The 23,210-nt window shown below is 25.2% G+C and overlaps 1 protein-coding gene across 1 annotated transcript in view; it reads right to left on the minus strand.

The window, feature by feature from the left end:
• Positions 1-1,920: 1,920 nt before the first annotated feature.
• Positions 1,921-23,210, minus strand: part of LOC105365709 (potassium voltage-gated channel protein Shal-like) — a 78,633-nt gene continuing 57,343 nt past the window's right edge. The window contains exons 3-4 of the mRNA XM_011503945.1: positions 3,232-3,420; positions 1,921-2,070 (exon numbers count right to left, since the gene is read on the minus strand). Of these exons, the coding sequence (XP_011502247.1) occupies positions 1,921-2,070; positions 3,232-3,420 (339 nt within the window). The remainder of the gene's footprint in view (positions 2,071-3,231; positions 3,421-23,210) is intronic.

The raw sequence follows: 23,210 nt of genomic DNA on the forward strand, positions 1-23,210 counted from the left end.
ATATTGAAAATGTCGATATAAAAAAATTAAATATTTGTTATTTTATTATTGTGAATTGAAAGTAAATAACCAATATCTAAATATGGGTCTGAAAGTAAATCATCAGTTTAATTTCTTGCCTTAGACAATTATGAATTAAATTTCTTTCGTTTTGCACTACTTACCCATTTTTTGACAAATAAATGTTTAACGCATAAGTAAAATAAAATATGGTCCAAACAAACAGATTCTAGGAAACAGTAAAATAGTTCATAAAACATATAAAATTGTGAAACGATGTTTTCTTTAGCATAATAAATATTATTTCAGTAACATATAATTTTATATAATTTTATATAATAATAAATAATTCAACATTTATATCATTTTAATCAATTTTCGTTTATCCGCTAATATTATGTTTATATATATCGGTAATACAAAGAGCCGGAAGGCAGAGAAACATGATATAGGCCAAAAAATTGTTTATAACTTCTCCACAACAACAAGACTTCTCCATCTTTGAATTCATCATCTCTGATAAGCTCTTCTCTCGCATCCCCCCTTGAACGTCAATTTTTATCCTCCTCTCAAAGGAAAACGTGGAAGTGGAGAATAAGGATGAGAACGGGATGAAAGAAGAGTAACCACAGACAAATTTTTGACGTCCATGTTAATCTTTCGTTTAATAAAGGGCCGACCACATCTTCGGTTAGATTAACAGGAGTCAGTGTGGGTTTGAGGGCAGCCTAAGGCTAAGACGTCCGTAGAATCGCGTGTGTATACTGAACTATGTGTTATCGCTTGTGCAGATCGTAACGTAACCCCAAATATAAACGAAACGTCGCTACAATGTTTACATTATGAAGAACTCGTCTCGAAATATAGTGGACACGAAGGCGGGAGGCTCGTGATGGAGGATATACAGGCATCGTTCGAATTGAAAATCGATTGGTTGGATTTACAAGCCTGATACAGCCCATCACATAGTCCCATTTCATTTTATAGATAGTTTAGGCTTTGGTTTTGAAAGCTGACCAGAAAACTCTGTAACAAGAACAACACCGATTGATTTTATATGGCTTACGCCTGGCGAGCGTAGAGAAGCGCGCGACCACAAGTGTACACAAACGCAAAAGAATATGCACATTTGGGTGATATCATATGACGAGAGCAACTTAATATCAGTGTTTGAAAACAATACTGTTGAACATACTTGTAATCCATTTGATTAAATGTAAACTTGCCTTATAAAACGATTAATGAATAGATGATAAAAATATCTCATTGTAGAATAATTGTGAAAGCAGATTTAATACATATATATGTGGGCATATGTAAATTAATAATAAAGTATTACATTATTGCATAAAATAATTAAACAATTTTTATATGTCTACTTTGTAAAGTTAGTTAAATGATAATCTTAATTCTATACTAAAATACGGAATAGACTTATTGAATTAGTAAATCTCATTTTCTTATTTTGAAAAAAAAAACAGTGGCAATAGAAAACGATTTTACTATTTACGTAAGAAATTTAAAATACGTATGATTTTCTTAATAAAAATCCTAGAAAAATTAACAAATACTTAGTACTTCTTTTTAATTTAATATTCATAATTATGATAATCGAATATGCTTTGGAAAATATAACAATTATAGTTATCCATAGTTTGGTCAACATTTTAAATAGTTTTAAGAAATCGATAAAGATTCGGAATTTAACATAATATTATATAATCAACAAAATAACTTAAAATATGCATCTTATATACATTTTTTTTTAATATGAATAATTTATGTATAATTTTCCACGTTAATATATAAATAATACTGTAAACTTAAGATTAAGCCTAAATTGATTTTTGTATAGTATATATTTACTATGAGAATAAAAAGTTATGATGTTTTAAATAAATGAAAGTAAATTTGATCCGATTAAAACAACATATAATCCACATTATGAGGATGATCAACAGCTTCAATTATTGCTACATAAGTGGGAGTGGATAGAGTTGGAAGAGTTGAATAAGAGAATAATAACAAAAGCAATGTTGATTCAGATATTCGTTCTTTAATCAAATTTCTCTAATTAATAATATAAGTTCGATTTAATATTAAATTTAATTTGCATTTAAATCAATGCAAAATGTTGCTGAAACTATAAACTATATTTAACACATATGAATGTATAAAAAAATAGTTGTATGTAATAGGCATTACATTAATCTAGTAGTATAATACACAATGACTGTCTATTATTAAAATACAGTTTATTAATGACGTAAAAGAAAAATTGTGTTTAAATATATTATTAATTTTATTTCAATTATATAAATCCCATATTATAGTTTAAGAATATATTACAGGCAAGATTTAAAAATTCCATATTAATTTTTAAAACAACAAGTGTAAGCAAAACATTTTTTAATAAAGGAGTTTTAAAACTGATAGTTGCTATCCTAATAATATTTTTACATCATACATGGAAATAAAGAATTTCCGTAGTTCATTCTGCAGTAATATTTGGATTTATGAATTAATAGTAAATTTATTATTTTGCAGATGTCTATTAAAGCTCGGATAATATTTAGATTAGATATTTGAAAGATTTTAAGTGTATCGTAATTATAATACAGGATCATTTTTACTATAAACTTTAGTTCATTCTAAAACTTCCATACACTTATTCCAAAAATTCTAAATACACTATTAGTATGTGTAATAAAATAATATAGCATTTGCATAAATATATTTATCGTATAAAAATCTAGGAAATAAATAGTAAATGAAATATATAAAAAAGTGAAATAGAAAGCCATTATTTGTTTTAAATTTACAATATGTATATAAATGGTTAATTGTACAAAAAAAATTAATAGTTGTATAAAAAAATAATTAAGAAACACATAGCGATTGAATAAGTAGTTTTAAAAAATTGAAATTTAAAAAAAATTCAGAATATATTCGTACAAATAAAAAATGTGCATAAAATTCTTAAAATTATTCTCTCTATGAAAATTTCTTTTATTGTCCCTGTATTATCCTTAATAGCATAATTTAGTGTTCGTATGTCGGGTACATTATTTCGACCATTACTTTCAAAGCTTCTTACATTAAATTTAAAGTCACACAATAACGTGCCCGAAAATTGGCACCAAACTCAATATATACATGCAGGAATATTCATCAAGCCTAACTTTAACCCAAAACTCTTGGGTAGAAACATGAAAAATGGGTGCGACTTACCGTGGTTTTCTCGAGACACCGCAGTAAGTGATGATGCTGAAGCTCGAAGATATCCTCCTGCTTGTAGTTTTCATTCATTTCCAGGCCGCTTTCCTGGGCTGCGAGTCGCGCCTCTGCGGCCTTCTTTTTGCTCACGAATGCGGCGCCGCTCGATGCCTTTGCAATCCTTATTCGCGCCAGTCTGGCTTTCTGCAAGTCACAATAGAATAAAGTCATTATTGCTGCTACCTTTGTTCGATCATGCAAATACGCGTTTTTATCAAAATTGTCTTGCACAGCCATTAATCTATAATATTTTTGTATATTCGGAGGCGTAAAGAGAATTGGGTTTAAATAGATTAAAATCTCATTGCTGAACATTATATTGTATGGAAAGCACCATTGCTATGTAATGCTAAATATACATTTATAAAATATGTACTATTAATCAATGATTTAATTATTGCTTTGTTAATGTAAATAATGTAAAATGTAAATATGTCATGTTTTATTCTCTGTAGTTAATATTTACAATTATTACGTACAAACTCTGATTATGGTTATTCAAGCTTGCAAGTCTTCTAGATAGTAATACTCTCATATCTTGAATACGTTTATAAAAAAAAAAGAAAAAAATACACTTAGCTATTGTGCATCTTCAATCTTCATATTTTTCAATTTTTTTAATATAAGATTTCTTAGTTTAAGTGCTCCATTAAATTAAAGCCAACACAAGATTTCTCAATATCGATTTAAAAGCAATTAATAGATAATCATAATTACTATTGTTACTATTATTATTATTATTATTATTATTATTATTATTATAAAACAAAGTTATTATTTATTAAAATACAAATATATTACATTCCGACATTTAGAAGTTGAATCTTCATTCCGATAAAATATACAGCTATTACTATTAATCATTTTCATTAATAAAAAATAAACCTTCCAGATTCAAAGAAATAAGGGGACAATTTTAAAACGTCAAATTTCTTACATTTATCATTTATGATTTATAATATAAAACCATGTATAACAACCAATTCCATTAGTGAATGTGGCAAAATGAAAAATGATAAATCTATTGAAATGCGACAAGAAAAACAATAGTACAACAATGTAAAAAATTAAAAACTTATAAAAAGATAAAAAGAATCTCTGAAATTCAAGTATCGATACGATTAAATACCTGACAGTTAGTCATTGAAACACTTAATTTATTATACACCAGTGATGCCTGACAGTCTATATACAACTTTAATTTTTAAAGAACCTCGGATATTTCATTATATTGTAAAAAAATTATTACTTATGAAAAATGTTTGGTTTGAAAGATTAATATAAGTATTTGAGGCTCGTAAGGGGAAAACAATTTTATAAATACCTGAATTTTAAATGTTACTTATATATGTTTAACAAATTTATCCTAACGCGCTAATGACAACTAATTTTAGGATAAATAGCATATCGTTATTAATTACAGGATGACATATGGGGCCTCATCATTTGATTACTAAACGTACTTAGCAAAATTAATAACCTGTTATATTTCGATACTCTTGTTCTAGATATGAAAATGAAGGTGAGTCTATTAACCATAGAGCCGAGAATTTAGACAGCCATGCAATTAGCTTCATACAAAGAGATACGCATGTACGCTCTCGAAGTGAATCTTTAGTAAAATAGTCGTTGGTTTGTAATTACTATCGCGATCAGTAGCATAATTACGGGTTTGGTTGGCTTTGTTCGACGCGTACGACGATCCTTATGGAGCCACGCCCAATTGGTTGATGACTTGTAGATCAAATTGCATCATATGTATGGCTTTACGCACGGATTAATGGCCTCAAAGGACCCGATGATATCGCAGCCAATAGCCTCGAGTGTAGCACATTGCCTATCCATTGTCAGATGGTTGAATTGCGCTTGAATTATATGGTGATTGATATCACCCAAGCAGAGGAAACTTTTAATGCGTATTTTGGATTTGCGATAGCTTACTAAACAAACATTGATGCCAATGTAGTTTGGTTAAATAAATCATTTTTAATAGAACCGAAATTATTATTATTATTATTATTATTATTATTATTATTATTATTATTACCTATTAAAATTATTGAAAGATTAATTTTACGATAATTTTTATAACACTGCTTGTTTCACAAAAAAGTAACAACTTATTATATATATTATTAATAAAATTCTTAATGAAATACAGTAGGGTAAAAGGATAATAATTATTACAAATGTATTTATAAACTATATATATATAGTTAATATATATAGTGATACAATGTAATATTTCTGAATAAATGCGTGATAATTATTAGCTTTTTAACATTCCATAGTTTAATAAAAAATTTTCAACCATAATATAATATATAGACATAAGTTTATAGATTTTCAAAATTAGATTATCAAAAAGGAAATACTTTAAGAAATAATAAAGTATTATTACAAATTCTATGTATAATGAACGCGTTATTATTATTAATAAATAATAAAACGTACTTAAACGATTGTTGAAAATTAAATAATTTTGTCTTATAGTACAAAAAATTTAGATACAGTTTAATTTAACACGAATATTAAAATTTCGAATATATTGATTTTGTTATAATAAATATCTACACCCCCGTTCTTCCCAATCTGTGTCATCAAATTTTAAAGATTTAAACATTTATTAGATACGTTTTGAAAGATCTCAATATTTTGTTTGCACTGATACTAACCTTTAGAAAGAGATCTAAGATGAATGAGCTGTAGCTATAAGTAGAAGAAAAAATAAAGGAATAAAATATAATATCATCAAGTTTCAAAATGTTAGAACTTGAAGTAGTTTAAATTGGAAATTCCAGTAATATCTTTTCAGTATTGAGAAAAATATCGCTGAATAGAAGTGACATTCAATGTCGATAAAACGCTTGTCATTACAAGTTTAGTGTACTGACCTAGGAATATTTCACACTTTTGGACGGACCACACTATAACTATACATTGCCAATTAAGGATTGCAGCTTCGTTAGAGCCAAACCAGGCCGCGCAAGCGACTAGAAATTAAAATCGGTACATAAGCTTCTCTGGACTAAAAGAAACTGGTTGTGAACATAACCATAAAATGAATCCTGCGTCATTGCTTTTCAGCAGTTCTCTGTCCCTTTGCTCTTCTTCCTGCTTCCATATATTCCCTCCTTTTTCACTCAAAATATCTCATATAAAAATATTTCCTTTCATACTTTCACGTATTTCTATTAGGATGTTTCAATAAATATCAATATCTAGCAATTTCGTGTTCGACTGCATTCACATAAAATTCAGGCAATATTTGCTAGATGTGATATTCATAGAAATTGCTTTGACCATTTGAATATTTATAATTAAAAAATTTCTCAAATTTCTTTTTGTTTTGATTTATAATTTTTTATTACTTTATTTATTTTTGTGAAAAGAATAAATAACATACCAAACTAAGTTTAATTGTCTAAACTATTATAGAAATGTATAAAACTTTGGTTTAATCTGGTCTAAATAATGATATTAATTATATTTATCTCCTATCGTATTAACAAATGGATTTTTTAATAATCGCGTGAAGGAAAATTAATTATCTTTTGAAATATTTATAAATTAAAATTTGCAAATTCGTCACTGAGTTTTATTATTTCATCCATCAAATGTATATTTATCTTTATTTATCATGGTAGGCTCAACGATTACATTTATTGATTTCTCATTTTGTTCAATGTCTGTACGTCTAAAAACTATAAAAATAAATTAATCAAACTGATGATATAATTTAGATATTTGATATCTGAAGTACATTTAATTATTTAATAATAAATATAAAAGGTAGAAGAAAAGAACATCATTTAAGTCCATTTAATGCTCATATATAATTGCACGTAAATATATACTTGATGTAATTTAAACTGTATTTATTATATTTGCAAATATATACATGATTAATGTAATACTGTATATACATAATTTACTTTTCGAAAACTAATAAGTCCAATTATATATACATGAATAAGTATTTTAATCATAAACCAATAAATCTAAAGTAATATTACTGTAATTCTTATCAGCGAAAACTATTTTACCTTAAGCAGTAACTCGCTTGAACAAAATATAGTTCCTCTCATTACTAAGAGTTGACACTTTGATAACAAAAGGCTCGATTTAACTAACCTCGGAGTAAAGAATCTTTCCTCATCAATCAAAGTTAAATGCTATTATACATTAAACTTGCAAGTCATTTACATCTTCTAGATTTTACTAATTCTCATAACTAACGACATTATAACCACAATACAATAACACCGAAACATTAATACGTTATATAATCGAACGCTAAAACGTTATGAAATTTATTCTCACTCAATGTACTTTTAAAACTATTCAGCCTATTTTTAATATTCTTAAACACTATTATTATAAGCTCCTATCTTTTTGTCAGCCCATTTTGTTATTTTGTTTTCTAGCGAATAGATTTTAATTATATAGAAGCTAGACTATTAAATTTACAAAAACAGTTGTTGAATTAAATAAATATAATCTTTTGATGTCATGATGATGTAAATATCCATTCCAAAAGAAAGAGGAAACAATATTATAGTCTATCAAGTACGTAGAAAAATATACGTTGCATAATTTCCTTAGAACCTTTATCCTGCTGTCTTTCTTACCACTTGTAATATTTCTATACACAAAGTAAAAAATAAAATAAAGAATAAACGACTTTTTCCTTTAGACCATTCGTCTGAATCGTATTTACTGCGCTACTCCACTGCTCATTTCTGACTTTAAGGGAAGCTCATTTAAAGGAAAGCGTCTAATACGAAAGTGTTTTACAAAAAACAGTCGTAGTCGTAGATATATTTATCATGTCTCTCTAAATTGTAAAAAAAAAATATTTACCATTATTTATATCGTCTATATGCAACGTTTTTTTAATACAAAAAAGCAATTATGTCATCTCCACTCACTACAACGAAAGTCTTTTGTTACTCAATGGACATTTTCAAGATTTGTATTGTTTAAAAAATAATGATATGAAATTTACAGACACAATCACTTTAAGCTTATAATGATATTATCGTCATATGATTTTTAATTTTTGATCCTTAATTGATAATTATGTCCTTATAGTTATCAACTGTTTGAAATGAATTTTTGTCACTTAATATTTCATTGATTCAGTATAGTTATCAAGTATAATAGAAACATCCAAAAGATTTTAAATCAATGTTTATATTACATAAAATATTCACATCCAGCGCATGTACAATATATAAAAAATATACATACATTGCAGGTGATTAAGAAAAATGTGACGAAAAAAATTGTAAGTTTCTGGTAAAATAATGCATAAATAATTCAAATTTGCAAAGTTTTACATTTTAAATGTATCAATAAAAGAACTTATCATACATACGATTCTTTGAAATTAAAAAATTAAAAAAATACTTTTAAAAATACATTGAGATAATTAATATTAAATTTTACAAAAATAAGCTGATGAAACTCTTATATTTGCTAATATTATTGAAAATTTAAAAATTACATATCAAAAAATCTAATGAACAGAAAAATAAATATTTAAAATTAATAATTGTGCAATAAAATCATTGGACATTTTATTAATTAAAAATCTTATTCTACATAAAAATTAACTGTAATATACTAACTATATCTCAAAATTAACAATACTAAGTTTTAATGCATCAATTAGCAAATACGCTATATTTTATTTGAAATACTAATGTTATTGACAATACAATTTCTAATAAAATCATGTAATATTACATGAAAAATTTAAGATAAAACTAATGTTATCTCATTTGATTTGATTTACCGATCTTCAAGATAATAATGATCCAATAAAGGTACAACATTTTTCCACACAAATTGATTTATGATTTTGTAAATTGTCTGAATATCATTAAGTATTCTTCATTAAACGCAATGTAGTCCGTTTTTTATTCCAGAATTGTATTATCCCACTCTGATAGTTCAACCCACGCACTCCCTTTATTCGAGGCTTCGATCGATTCGTTGCCTGCTCTCACAAGAACTAGTTTACAACCTCGAAGCTGCCACCATAGTTCAGCATATAGCTTATCTAGATCACCGGTCGAAACTAGCCTCAAGGGCAGCCACACAATCAAACACTTTTTGACTTGGAGTGCGTTGGAATTTAAATGAACGAACGTCGATGTCACACCTACCGTCTACATTCACTGCCCAGTTTTTCGATTCTTTCGGGGGCATCTTACATCGAATATATTATTTATATTTATCCTGAACTCTTCTATTTGCACTGATTGTTTATTAAAATATATGTTTACGAAATAGATGTTTATGAAATTCAAATTGTGAAAATATAATTGGAACAGAATAGTTAGTTTCAGAAATTGTCAATATCAAGTAGAATTCTACTTTCAATGGATTGATGTATTCGAATACCTTGCCTAATTACGTCAAATAAATAATGTTTTTAATACAATAAAACAGAAAAGTATTTTAAGCATTACATTTTTATAAGAATTTAAAATTTTTAATTTCTATTTATTTCGAGATACATGCATATATGCATGGAATAATTAAAAATACTTGAACAATTTTTTAAAAATTAAAAAAAAATAAATATTGCGATATGGAAAACATTATTATTTTTTAATTTCTTATATAATATGTAATCTCGTACAGTAAATAAAATTAGAAATAGAAAAAGTAGAAAAGTAGAAATAGAAATAGAAAGTGGCGACTGTAAATTATATTTCTAAATAACATAAAGATATTTTCTATTTATAATCTTCTATTTAAGATAATATATACATTTTTTCATACTTAAAATTCAGTTTAAAATATTTTACGCATAACATTTTTTTAAGCATAATAATTTCAACTATTTATATTGCTCCAGTAAGTTAAAATAAAAGAATTAATAATAGATAATACACTAAATTAATTTTTTCTTAATATTACAAATCTTTTTAAAACCTTTAATAATAATAATTTTTATTACTTTTCTCACATTTAAAATAAACTAATACTATTTTCAGTATATTATTTTGCATTTTTTACGACAGGATCTTTTACACATTATTTCTTAATATATTTAATAATAATCATTAGAATTATAAATTTGTTGTTAACAACAAATCTTATTTTTATTATCTATCATTCTATATCAATGATAGTTTATTTAAATCACAATATTTGTATAAAGTATAACTCGAATAACTTAAATATTTAAATACCTTTCATATTAAAAATGTCTATATGCTATACATAATAACGTTCTGTATTGAAATCATTTTACTTATATTTACTTTTCATATTTTACATGATGAAATTATTTATCATACTTAAACATCGAATCAATTGAAAAATGCTATTTAAAGACATGGTTTTTTAATAATAATTTGACAACAGTTTATAATAATATTTCCTAATGGTAATTGAAGCTGAGTCTACATATATGTAATTATTTCATAATTGCCAAATTGCACAAATGCTACTGTGTAATTTAGAATATTCTATTTAATTTCACTCATTATATTTTTTATACTTTAAATTTTATATTTTCATTTTTATTTCACTAATATTTTAATCTAACTTAATTTTCTCGTTCGATTTACCTAAAAATTTTTTTTCATATCTCGACCTAATTATTATCTGAATAATTACCCATAATCAATAAACTTTTTATAAACGGAATCTTATAAATGTATTTGTGCCCGAATATTTGATTGAAGAAGGTACAAATAAAAATATATAATTTCGCAGTCTATTTCTGTACAAAGGTAATAAAATATATATAAAAATTATCAAATACCTTCAATTATTTTCTTAATAGGAACCAATAAATAAATTATATCAATAAGATTCGAAAATTAATATTCATATATGAAGATTAAATTTTTTAATTTAAGCAAACATATGTTTTATGAAGAGGTTCATTTTCACATAAAATTATTTCTATTTAATGCAATTAAGAAAGGAATCATTTATAAATACCTATATTTGCACACTGTCTAGTATAATTTATACTATAATAAAAAGAATAATTTTACAGTAAATAGATTTTGAAAAAATTTTCTTATGACAACATTATTCTTAATTATTTTAAATATATCTTAATTGCCGAAATTAGTAAATATTTATGTATTTCTATAAATAATGCTGAATATACATTTATTCCGTTGGAAATCAAGTTTTAAGCAAATTTTAGATTCGGAGAATATTATCAATAAATTAAAAATAAATTGTTTACAAAATTCTCTTAATAGTATTATATTAAAAAACTATAGTGCAAAATTATCAAAGGATAAAAATTATTAGCGTAATAAATTACAAATTAATAAAAAGTTTTAATTTTCAAAAATTTAAGTATTTAACTTGAAAATTCAACTTTATTAATGGAGCGCAATTATACAAACAATTATATTTAAGCATTTAAATATGCTAAAAATTTAGTTTTTATGGCCTTAAACAATTTCCGGATTAAAACATTTAAACCTATCAAATATCTAATAATATAATAAATAATCATGAAAAAATAACAAATAATTATATAATATATTTAATAAATCATGAAAAATGGCTATCTTTAAAATCATATAATAACTATTTTCATTCCATGCAATAATAAATGTTAATAGTACTACTTTAAAACTTAATAATTACGACTTCATTTATGAATTTCTTTATGAATCTTTTGTTATTGTTTAATTATGGAAATGAGAAGAATACTCGAAGAATTTATGTAAACTTTTAAATAAGTAAAGTTAAATGAAATAAATAAAGGTTAAAAACTTTTGATTTGATGATATGAGACGAATTCAAGAAAGCTATACAGTTATTAACGAGTAAAAAAAATGTTGTATAAAACATCTAATAAATTTTAACAGTAGTAAGAAAAGCTATACATGGTATTTATTTAATGGGAAATGGCTTAGTTATAAGAAAAACTTTTTTTCAGTTCGCATATTTCAGCTTGAATTATTAATGCGTTGTATGGATTATATTATAACTTTCTTAACCTATTTTTTTTTACTATTTTTTATTATTTCATTACGATACTTTACTATATTCTTACTATTTATAATCGTGAAAATAAATAATTTTTAAATAGTCAAATTTTCATATTAAGAATAAATTATAAAAAAAATTATTTTAATACAATAGAATACTGGTGTGATTTTACTAAGTAATGAATATATTACTGAAGTTTAGACGAATATATGGGATTCGATTTCAATTGATTGAATTCACTATTCTGCTAAAACCATACATTTTCTTAATATATCTGAATTTAAAATATTTTCTGTTATATAAAGTTTTTACGTGATTATATACAATAAATAACCAAGTATTTATATAATACCTAAATAATTATATCAAATGGTAATAAGTTTTTTCTTAATATTTGATTGCTCCCAAATGTTTTCTTAATAACTTTTATTTTCTTAAAATTCTATGTATATAGTACATAGTTTAATTATGCATATATAAAGATCTATAAAATTAATTATTCAACATGTATTTCCGATCATCATATGTTATATTGTGATTAAATAATGAAATTAATAATTATTAATAAATATTTTAGCATTCATTATATTTATAAAAGAAATTATGAAGAGCATATAGAAAATAATAAAAATGATTCATTAAAATATGCATGAAAATTTATATTTTAAAAGTAACTTATTATATTTTACGTATTTACATAATGAAAAAGGTTATTTTCTTTATTGTCATTAAAACTTTTATTATATTATTATTTGATTCTATATATCCTTCTTATATTATAAGTAGATTATATTATAGTAATATAATAAGAATATTCTTACTATATTATAATGTATTATTTGCATAAGATATTGAAAAACAAAATTACATACTTTTCAAAATATATTTTTGGAGATTGATTACAGATGAGAATTTATGATGCATGCTTAGTATCACGTATTGTTTAACGTAGGTGAATTTTATCATTTATCATCCTTAGCCTCCCTAATAAACTATATACTATCTTGTTACTAAGAATTTATATGGTTCATTACTCACTGTATTCTTATAGGAGATAACAAATATATTTTATATTTAATTTTTGTCAAAAGCAAATGATGCATCAATAATTTATCAATAATTTATCAATAATTGACAAAGTTTAATATATATATATATATATATAATTTAAAAATATAAATAATTATAATATAATTGTTTCAGAAAAGTATTTTTATAATTTTTAAATAAAAAACAACAAGACAATTATGGATTACACAATAACTTTACATCAGGTTCAAATTGACATATATTAAAGTATATTATAAAAGAAAGACTTATAATATAATTAATATAAATTCTTATACTATAATTGAAGTAATTCAATAACTATCGAACATCGCAAAAAATAATGAATTGGACTTTATTTCTACACAGTATCATTGAATACATACTATTACGCATAAAGTGTCGCACTTATCATTCAATGCCTATGTTAATATGTTTTATAATTATACCTCTTAGACAACTTAAGATTTTTATAACAATGCAAAAACTATAATTCTTAAGTAAATAAAATAAAAATTTGAATGTATTAAGTTATGTAATTTGTATGCAATTTAAAAAATATTTTACGATTTATTTAAAATATGTTCGTTTAATTATTATATACGAAAAACATTAATTTATGCTTGTCACTGACAATGGCAAAGACATAATTTACGTTATGTTTTATATACGCCTCTTCAAAAACAATGATAGCAAATTTAAAAGCAATCATTAAATAAAAAAGATACAATTGCATAACATGAATTATATTGATTTACATATATTATATAAATAATTATAGATATATTCCATCTTCACAATTGTAACTCGATAAAAAGAAATTCTGACCAAAAATAATGGCCATACTGTATGAGACGTACGTTACATTTAGTGAGTTTTAATGATATTATAGATGCTTATACATATCGTGAAAATTTTGAAACATCATTATACAAAAAATTCATTAAATTTTTTATGTGATAATTCTTGAAAATTTGTTATTCTACGTAAAATACTTGATTATTAGTTGATTCATACATTATATATAAACTATACGTAAAAAGAACAAAATGTATGTACCTTGAAATTTCTTCATCTTTATGAAAATAATTACATTTTTTACACTTCCAATTTATCTAGGTAAAACTGTCATTATTTAAAGTTTATTTCAATTTTTATTACAATTTCATTTCATTCAATCATTATTTCAATCTACATACTTTTACTCTTTATACGTCCTTATCTGTATATGCATTTCATGAGGAACATTTCTAAAGCGTCTCTTTATTCTAAATAAATTCTATATGAATCTTTTATTACCTCAATGCTATATAGAAAATTCTATTTCGTAAGATAAGTTTATTTATACGTATAAATAAATTAATTTTTTATATCTTAAAAAACTTCAGATATAAAAATCTTTGTTGATTAAATGTTTTTATCAGAATAACAATTATTTATAGGAAGGCAAAAAAGTCTAGTACTAACATAAATTTATCAGTAACAATATTTTATCAATTTATCTATATAAACAAGAAACAATTCTAATTTAAGTATAAAAAAAAAATTTTTTTAATCTATTTCATTGTTATATATATATATATATATAAATTTTATTTAAATACCACTTTATTTTCATATATCCAATGCTTTCTTATGCAAGCTACCCTTTAGCACTAAATGTATGATATAGTACATTTATTAACAATCGCTTGCTTTATTGGCTTATAAATTTATGGCGAATTTTTTAATATCGTAGTATTCATACTCTAAAGAAAAAGCAGAATGGTGTTCTTGAAGTGGTAAAATGAAAATTAAAAAACTCAAATAGCGTAAAAATAAACTTCAATATAAAATGTATATATGCTCCATTAGTCAAAGTGTATTGGTCCTGCTAAACGATCGTCTACACAATAAAGCCTACATGTTCATTTACTATTGGGAACATTGACAAATCAGCCACTAATATTCGCCATTTCATCACTGACAACCAATCAGGCTACAGGCTTTACGGCGCAGACTCGCATTTTGCGGAACTACCGTGAATAACTACGTAGTGACACTGCATGACACGGATCTCTGAAATTGTTATGCTTTGTAAAACAGGATGAACGATAATAATAAACAGAAGATAAATTACTATCGTACTCCAATCATAACATCTCGATGAAATAGCCTTCAAAATCTGCTTTACCTCTCATTGGAACAGCGTCACTCAAATTACATAATATTGGATGATTTTGAGAAGATCCTTTTCGAGCCACGAACTCGTGTATTTTATATTCTTCTATATTAATTACACTGGATCTTCTAAGTTATTGACAGCTACGTACTTGCCGAGTCATAAGAATTAAAAATTATATGTCAAATTGGCAGCACTAAAATAACAAGTATAGATAGCGAAACGTCACGTCAGCTTTTGAAATATAAAATATTAAATTAATTATTTGCAAGAAAATGGCCTTAACAAGTGATCATCTAAAATATAAATTTGTCTTACCACAATGTCTCTAACCATACTTTAAATATTAAGCAACGATTAAACTTTATATTGTTAACAATTCATTTTTGAATTCATTTTACCATTTTGTCCAAGAACAATTTCTATTGACTACTTCGTTTTTTCTCGGTAAATAAATTTATAGAATCCTATAAATCTAACAAAAGATTAAATATTTATATTTCTGACAATAATTAATATAATTAAGTGCAAGCACAAGATTATAAACATTAAACAATATTAATGAATTATTTAAAAACTTATTTTTCTTGAAGTGAACCTGTTTCTTTCTATCAATATATAATATTTATACAATTTTATTAGATAGATAGAATAAAATTAAAGCTTTAGTTGAAATTATTAATTCAACAAATAATTTCATTTATATATAGAAGATCTGGTAATGTATTTAAAAAAATTTATCAAATACATTTACTAATAATATTATCCATAGCCAATAATATAATACCTTAAACATTCGATCGAAATAGTATTCAAGGATATTGTGTCAACTTACATTTATATTGTATTCTTAAAACCTAAATATAATCAATTTATTTTCTTCTTACTGCACAATTACTATTAAACATCTTCTACATATTTATTGATCTGAAAATAAGTTTTGAGTTTATATAAAAATAGTATCCTAAATTCATAATGTGAGAAGTTTAAAGAGTTCGACAATACAAAAACAACTGATGGATTTGATTTATTAAGATTTAGTCAAAATAAATTTTCATAATATAATTAAAATACCAATACAGCATTAACAATACAGTTTTGATTTTCTTGTAATAGTTATGAATTTCATTTGATAATATAAACAAAAAAAAATCTACTTTATCTTTAACTTTATTTATATCTATTCGTTGATTGTATATTACATAGAATTTAAACATTTTTAAGCTTAACTATTACACAACTTTTAGAAAATAATTTAAAAAAAAATTGGATTAAAAGATAGATAGTTTCATTATTTATTTATTAGCTGACTAATAAACTTTATTTCTTAACTTTGCCTAGAAGTTTATATTCTAATTTTATTTCATTTTATTGAATTGACTTAATAAAAAACATATACAACTTGATAAAAACTATAAAGAAATTAGCTAATTAATTCTATAAAATGTATTTGTATCAAATTCTATATAAAAAATTATTTTCATTTATAATTCTTCTAATATATATTTGTAATTATTTTTCATATTTATATATATATATATATGATTGTGTGTTACGCGCGCGTGTGTATTCTTTTACTACCTGATACAAGTAAAATAATATACGAATTGTAAATTTTTTATGAAATTTATTCTATTTCGAATAGATGATGTAACAATATTTTCACGTTATAAAAATAGTATACAACTCAATTCTTATGAAACAAAAATATTTATTTTTCATTGAAATAATAACGATTTATTTTTATATTATATGATACAATAATTATATAGTATATAATTTTCTGGGAACTGAAATGTAGTAAAATTACGTTTGAAAGTACAAATATAATTATAAGGAATATAGTTCATCACAATTTCCTGTAATTTTATTACTGATTTTATGCAATTATTCATAATATCTTACCACCAAAGAACAATAAATTATATACTTGAGTATTAACATCAATTTTTTAACCTCACAACTTAGTAAATCCAACAAAATCCAATCAACGACAGATTTGCGCTCAACGCTGTCACAATTTCGGTAATCAAGGAGAGAGTACGTCCTTTTGACCACTAACTACATTTAATTTACTGCAAATTCCAAACTTATTTTAAGTTTAAGCTTTACAGATCAATCCAAATTTTGTAAAATATTTTATTACACTTTGCATATTTAAATTATTCTTAATCTCAGTATTTATACTAATTATAAAACAAATTATAATTACACAACTTGATTCCAATATTTTCAACTATTATTGGCTGGAATAATATACAATGTATTTTAGAATTTATTATGAATAATAATTAATCCTGATTTATATAAAGATCTTTTTTGGCTATTGAATCTCTTAAATTTTATAAATTTCAGATATTCATACTAATTTTTACAAACAGTTATATTTCAGTACAGATAAACTCAATGTAATTATAAAATACTTTTGCAGTTTCAATTGATTTTAATCATAAATTTATTTGTAATTTGTGTTCATCTTGAGTAACCAAAATTTTATTTATTTTAGCTAATTTATCTATTTTGTATATTTTTTGAACAATTATTTTATATTGATTTCATAATTTTTCATATCTTTACTTAAAATATTAATCGTCATAAATTAGCAATATTTAAAATGTAAATATTAAATATTTAATGAATTATATTAATTATAAAAAATCTTAACAAATATATGTAAATATATATATATATTTATTAATATATATATATATATATATATTTCCTAAATAATATTCTCAATTAATTAAATTCAATAAAAGTACTGCATTATCCAATGTATTTGAGGTGTCGATTATTATGTTTAAAATGTTTAAAATAATAGATTTTACCTTTTTAGTTACTATCAACAAAATTTTAACGATAGGATTGAAAACATTTATAAAATGACAAAAAATTTTAAATATGAATGATTAAAAAATGAGAGATTCGTTTTATCAGGCTGTGGGAAGAATATTTGCAAATTAATTGTGTTGAAACTTATGTTATAAATGCTGAAACTTATTATTATATTGTGAAATTGTGAAACTTATTGTTATAAATGCATATAGATTTATCAATACCTAAAATAAAATCATTTAGTAGCTCTGTATCAAATAGGTATCTGTATCAAATCAATAATATCAAATATCTAAATCGAATTATAATTGTTAATAGCATCTATAATTATTTTTATTGTAAAAATTAAAACTGCAAAAATTGTTAAAAATAAAAATCCGGTAGCTGCTGTGATTGAATAAGAAAATTCGATTTTATTACTGTAAGTACTGCATGGAAATACATAGTTTGTAACAGAGAGTCAGTTAAAAAATGTATTTGGTTCAGTAATTTTGTGATAAAATTATATGATTTGTGCTACGACCATCATGCTTAAGCAGATATAATCGATTGATTTTCCCATTTAATGTGATGTCACAATTAATATATTAAATTATTATACTAATATTATAATTATAACAATATAATCAACCACTATTTTCTCATATAAAATTATAAATACTTCTTTTCTAATTATTCCAAACACTGTACAAATGTCAATATATTTCATAGTAATTTACTATTAATAATTAAAATTAGTCTTCGTATTTCATTTAACCAGAATATTGTAAGATATGAAAAAGTATTAAAATATATAAAGCATTCTAATTGCTTAATAAAAAAAATCGCTAAACATTAAAAATTATAAAGCTAATATTTACATTATTAATATTGCGAGTTAATATATATAATTTTTTACCTCTAAAATATTATTATACTGATAAAAAAATAAAAATAATAAAAAAAAATATTAAGCAAAATATATCACATAGATTTAGATGTAATTTTTTGCAATAAATATTTCTTTTTTTGTATCAAAAACATATTTATCTTTGTTTTTATGTAATATTTTTTTTTATCTCAATTGTTTCATTTAATATTTTGATTTTTATTGATATTTGATGTATATAATAAATAATAGATATTTTGCGTATAATACATATAATAATAGGATAAATTATATAATTTAATATTCGAAAATGGTATTATTTCTTGGCTCGAACTGATAATGTTTCGATAGCTTTAATAATTTTCCGCCCGTCCTAGCAAACGATTCGGTGGGAGTCAAGTGAGGAGGTTGCAGAAATGTGTAGTATGTGTAGACTTCGTTAACATATGGTTTATGAACAGTTACATTAATAATAAGGAGGATTGACTTCTGTCAGAAGAGTCTAAACTCTGTTTCGTCTCAATGATTCGGTTACTCCTTGATTGTGACGATGTCGGGGCCTCTGCCAATGTTGTAAAGATTAGCAGAAATATGCACACACTCCTCTATAGGACGTGTGACCTCGAAAGTGTAATAGGCGCACAATTGATAATTAAAACGTGTATTCCTTGGGATGGCTTCATTGTGTGAATGAAACAACGACTGGTATGTGGCAGAAAACACTGGCTGAGAAGTGTAATGACTAATAACTGTTTGACTAAATAAAATACAATGAGTATCTAGGCGTAGGGTACTGCCCTTAAATATTCGCGCGGCAACTCACTTAGCTGGCAGCAGAGAATCGTCGTTGCTGTACTGGAATCTTACATGAGGCGCAGAACGAAAACTCTAGAAGTTTCGAGAATTCTAAGAAAAAACAAGGCTTAAGAAATTTGGAGATTCCAAGGGACATTACTGCTCGAAGACCATATAAACATTGTAGGGCAATTGAAAACAAAACATAACATGTACAAGAAAATTGTCGTCCCGAGTGTTTACAGAAATTTGAGAGCTGGAAAGAGTAGGGATACCGATAATCAACGGTCTTGGAAGTTGCTTCAATCTCGAATATTCCGCCCGCCATCAGCAATTTGTTGATGATTATTTCCCTTCCTCAGTTTAGTATTGGTATCGTAATTCCAGTGGGTGTACTCTTGATCCATGTGAGAGTTCCCAAGAGTCTGCCTTTAAGAGTGTTCTTTAAGAGTGCCTTTAAGAGTATAGTCTGGTCGAACTGCATGAGTTTACAAGCAACAAGCCGCTGCCAGCTCCATTCTTGAGATGGTGGAGCGCTGCATCTGCTCGATGATGGTCGTACCACCATCTGAATACAATGTATGTGGAATACATTTGCGAGCCGAGAATCTTGATTTGCCGCGTTGAATCCTTCTTGTGCATGTGAAAGGCGGATATCTCCCTGCTACCACTTATGGGTCAGTCCGGTTGGCGAGATTTTGAGTGATAGAAGGCAAAGTAGGAGGGTACCTACTTCCCTAATCCTGTACTAACTGGAACAGTGTTCTGAGGGGCGACCCTGAAAGTGACTGTCACCAACTGATAAACTGCTTCTACTTGTTGTTCATCTATCCATAGTATTCTCTAAATGCCCCAATTATCCTTGTGAATTTTGATCTGACTATAAATTTTTGTGATATCAGTGGCAAACAATCATCGTTGTCTTCTAATCCAGATTAAAACATCTGATATGTCTGGATTCAAATTGTATCCAGTATGCATGATATCGTTGAGTGAAGAACCTGTTGTTGATATGTGTGATGTGACAGATAATATTGAAATTGATGATTGGACGCTGGAGGAGCCTTCTTTACGTGATTAAGATCCTCATATTCAACCAATATAAATAATGGATTGTCTCTGTAGAATGTGGAGTTCTTTAATGAGTCTGACGTTGCCAGATGTGAGCCCTGAACCTATGCAATTAGAAGACAAACTTGTACAGTAGTAGAATTATACAATATGCACTGGCATTTCGATGATTGCACCATCACCTAAGCTGGATCATGGGTTTAAGCTGCTAGTTTGATTAGTCTGAGAATTGATTTCTTCGTGTAATAAGATGCGGTGCCGTTTGAAGCACTTCTTGCATTGTGTAGAGATTCTGCACACGTTGTCATTGTGATGTCTTAAACAGTTGAAACAGAGTCCTTGTCTCTGGATGAACTTTTAATCAACTCATATCCTTTAGTGGCCTCATAGGATACGATAGGAAGTTTACCAATTGTACCAATTAGTAAGGTGAAAGAACTAATTGTTGCCTCTCACAATTCCCTTGGGGCATGATCAAGCTGTGGTAAGATCAGATATACAGGGATGTAGTTCCCTAGCTCTTCTATGATTTCCAATGCCTCGAGCTGCTTAATTGTTTGCTCAGTATTGTTGATGAGTTTTTCCAACTCTAACTGTTCGCCCTTTATTGGTTTTGAATAAGTAAAAACCTTATTGAGGCATGATTGTATAATTAGACGTTTATTGTCGTAACGGTTTGTTAGTCGTTCCCAAGCCAAGAGGGAGTCGCTTGTTATTGAAAATTCAGAGATTAACTGAAATTTGATTCCTGAAAATTTTGGATGACTAACAGTTGGAAGTCGGGCTCCTTGTAGCTGAATCTTGGTTGGTGAGGATTCTTCCAAACTATATTCCTTATTGAAGGATTGGCGAAGTTTAATGATGATTTTTCGAGCCATGTTGTATTGTGTGTGTTCCCCTTGATAGTCATTTTTCACAAAATATTCGTGATTAATATAAGCAGATCCATTCAATTCCAAATATTTAAGAAAAATAAAATTTTATTAAACACTTATTTAGCTCAAATACAGCTTAACTCAAATTATTATTTATCTATTTATTAAATCAAATTGTTTAATAATTTGAAAGGCTAAAGATAAAAGAATAAAAACAGAAGCAACAAAATATTTCTAGACAAATCATCTTATGACTAATGTTTCAACAGTTGATTTGAGGAACCAAATAATATGGAGTTCTAAAATTCAATTCCAGGGTTTTTGTATTGTTATGAGAAGCAACATTATAGATACATCAAAGGGTATTCTTATATAATATTAGTAAAATCTGAATAATTAATAAAATTATTGCATAGAAAATTATTACCTTTTCCGTCATCTATATACCTATTATTCGGTCGTCTAGTAATGTGATTAATTCACTTCAGACTGAATCAGAGCTTGTAAGTTTCAGATACAAAGAACAAAAGGAAAAAAGATTTTGAAAAAACATTGACTGAATTTAAAACAGCAATTGTTTTGATAAAACATAGAATAAATTAAAAGGAACGTAACTTCAAATTTAAAAAATTCAAATATTACAGCTTATTCATGAGGACTAAATGACATATGAGGATTAAATATTTTTGGTGATACATCCGTTATTTATTTATTTTTAATGGCTAATGAAATATTTCCTTGTTTCGTTAAATCTCAATGCAAAATTATTAATGTATGTATTCTAATATTTAAATGGAAATGTAATGAACTAAAGCATTCTCTTTGATTGGAAAAGTTTAAAAAAAAATTAATTTTGTTAGGATAAATTGAAAATATAGAATAATATTTATTTTTATTTCATACAATAAAATGAACGGATAATTTATGTTATATACATCTTATACATATTGCTTTAGATTTAAATTTATGATTTTTTACATCAAAGTTGTATATATATATCAATAATATAAGAATTGAAAAAGTATAAATCTAATTATAAATTATATTAATCTGGTAAATTGATGTATAAAAATTAACAAATAAAATGTGCATATGAAAATATAAACAATATATAAGAACGCACACATGCTTATGCATGTATAAATGAGAACAAGAGAGAGAAGGAGACAGAAATATTTCAATCATGTTTCCTTAATTTTTAAATCCATTGTAAATAAATATAAATAAATTTATTATATTCTATATTGATATCAGATAATCTAATAATCAGAATATAATATTTTGGAGCATATTTATT

The sequence above is a fragment of the Ceratosolen solmsi genome, unplaced genomic scaffold (genome assembly GCF_000503995.2).
Source record: "Ceratosolen solmsi marchali unplaced genomic scaffold, CerSol_1.0 scaffold10, whole genome shotgun sequence".
Taxonomy (NCBI): Eukaryota; Metazoa; Arthropoda; class Insecta; order Hymenoptera; family Agaonidae; genus Ceratosolen; species Ceratosolen solmsi.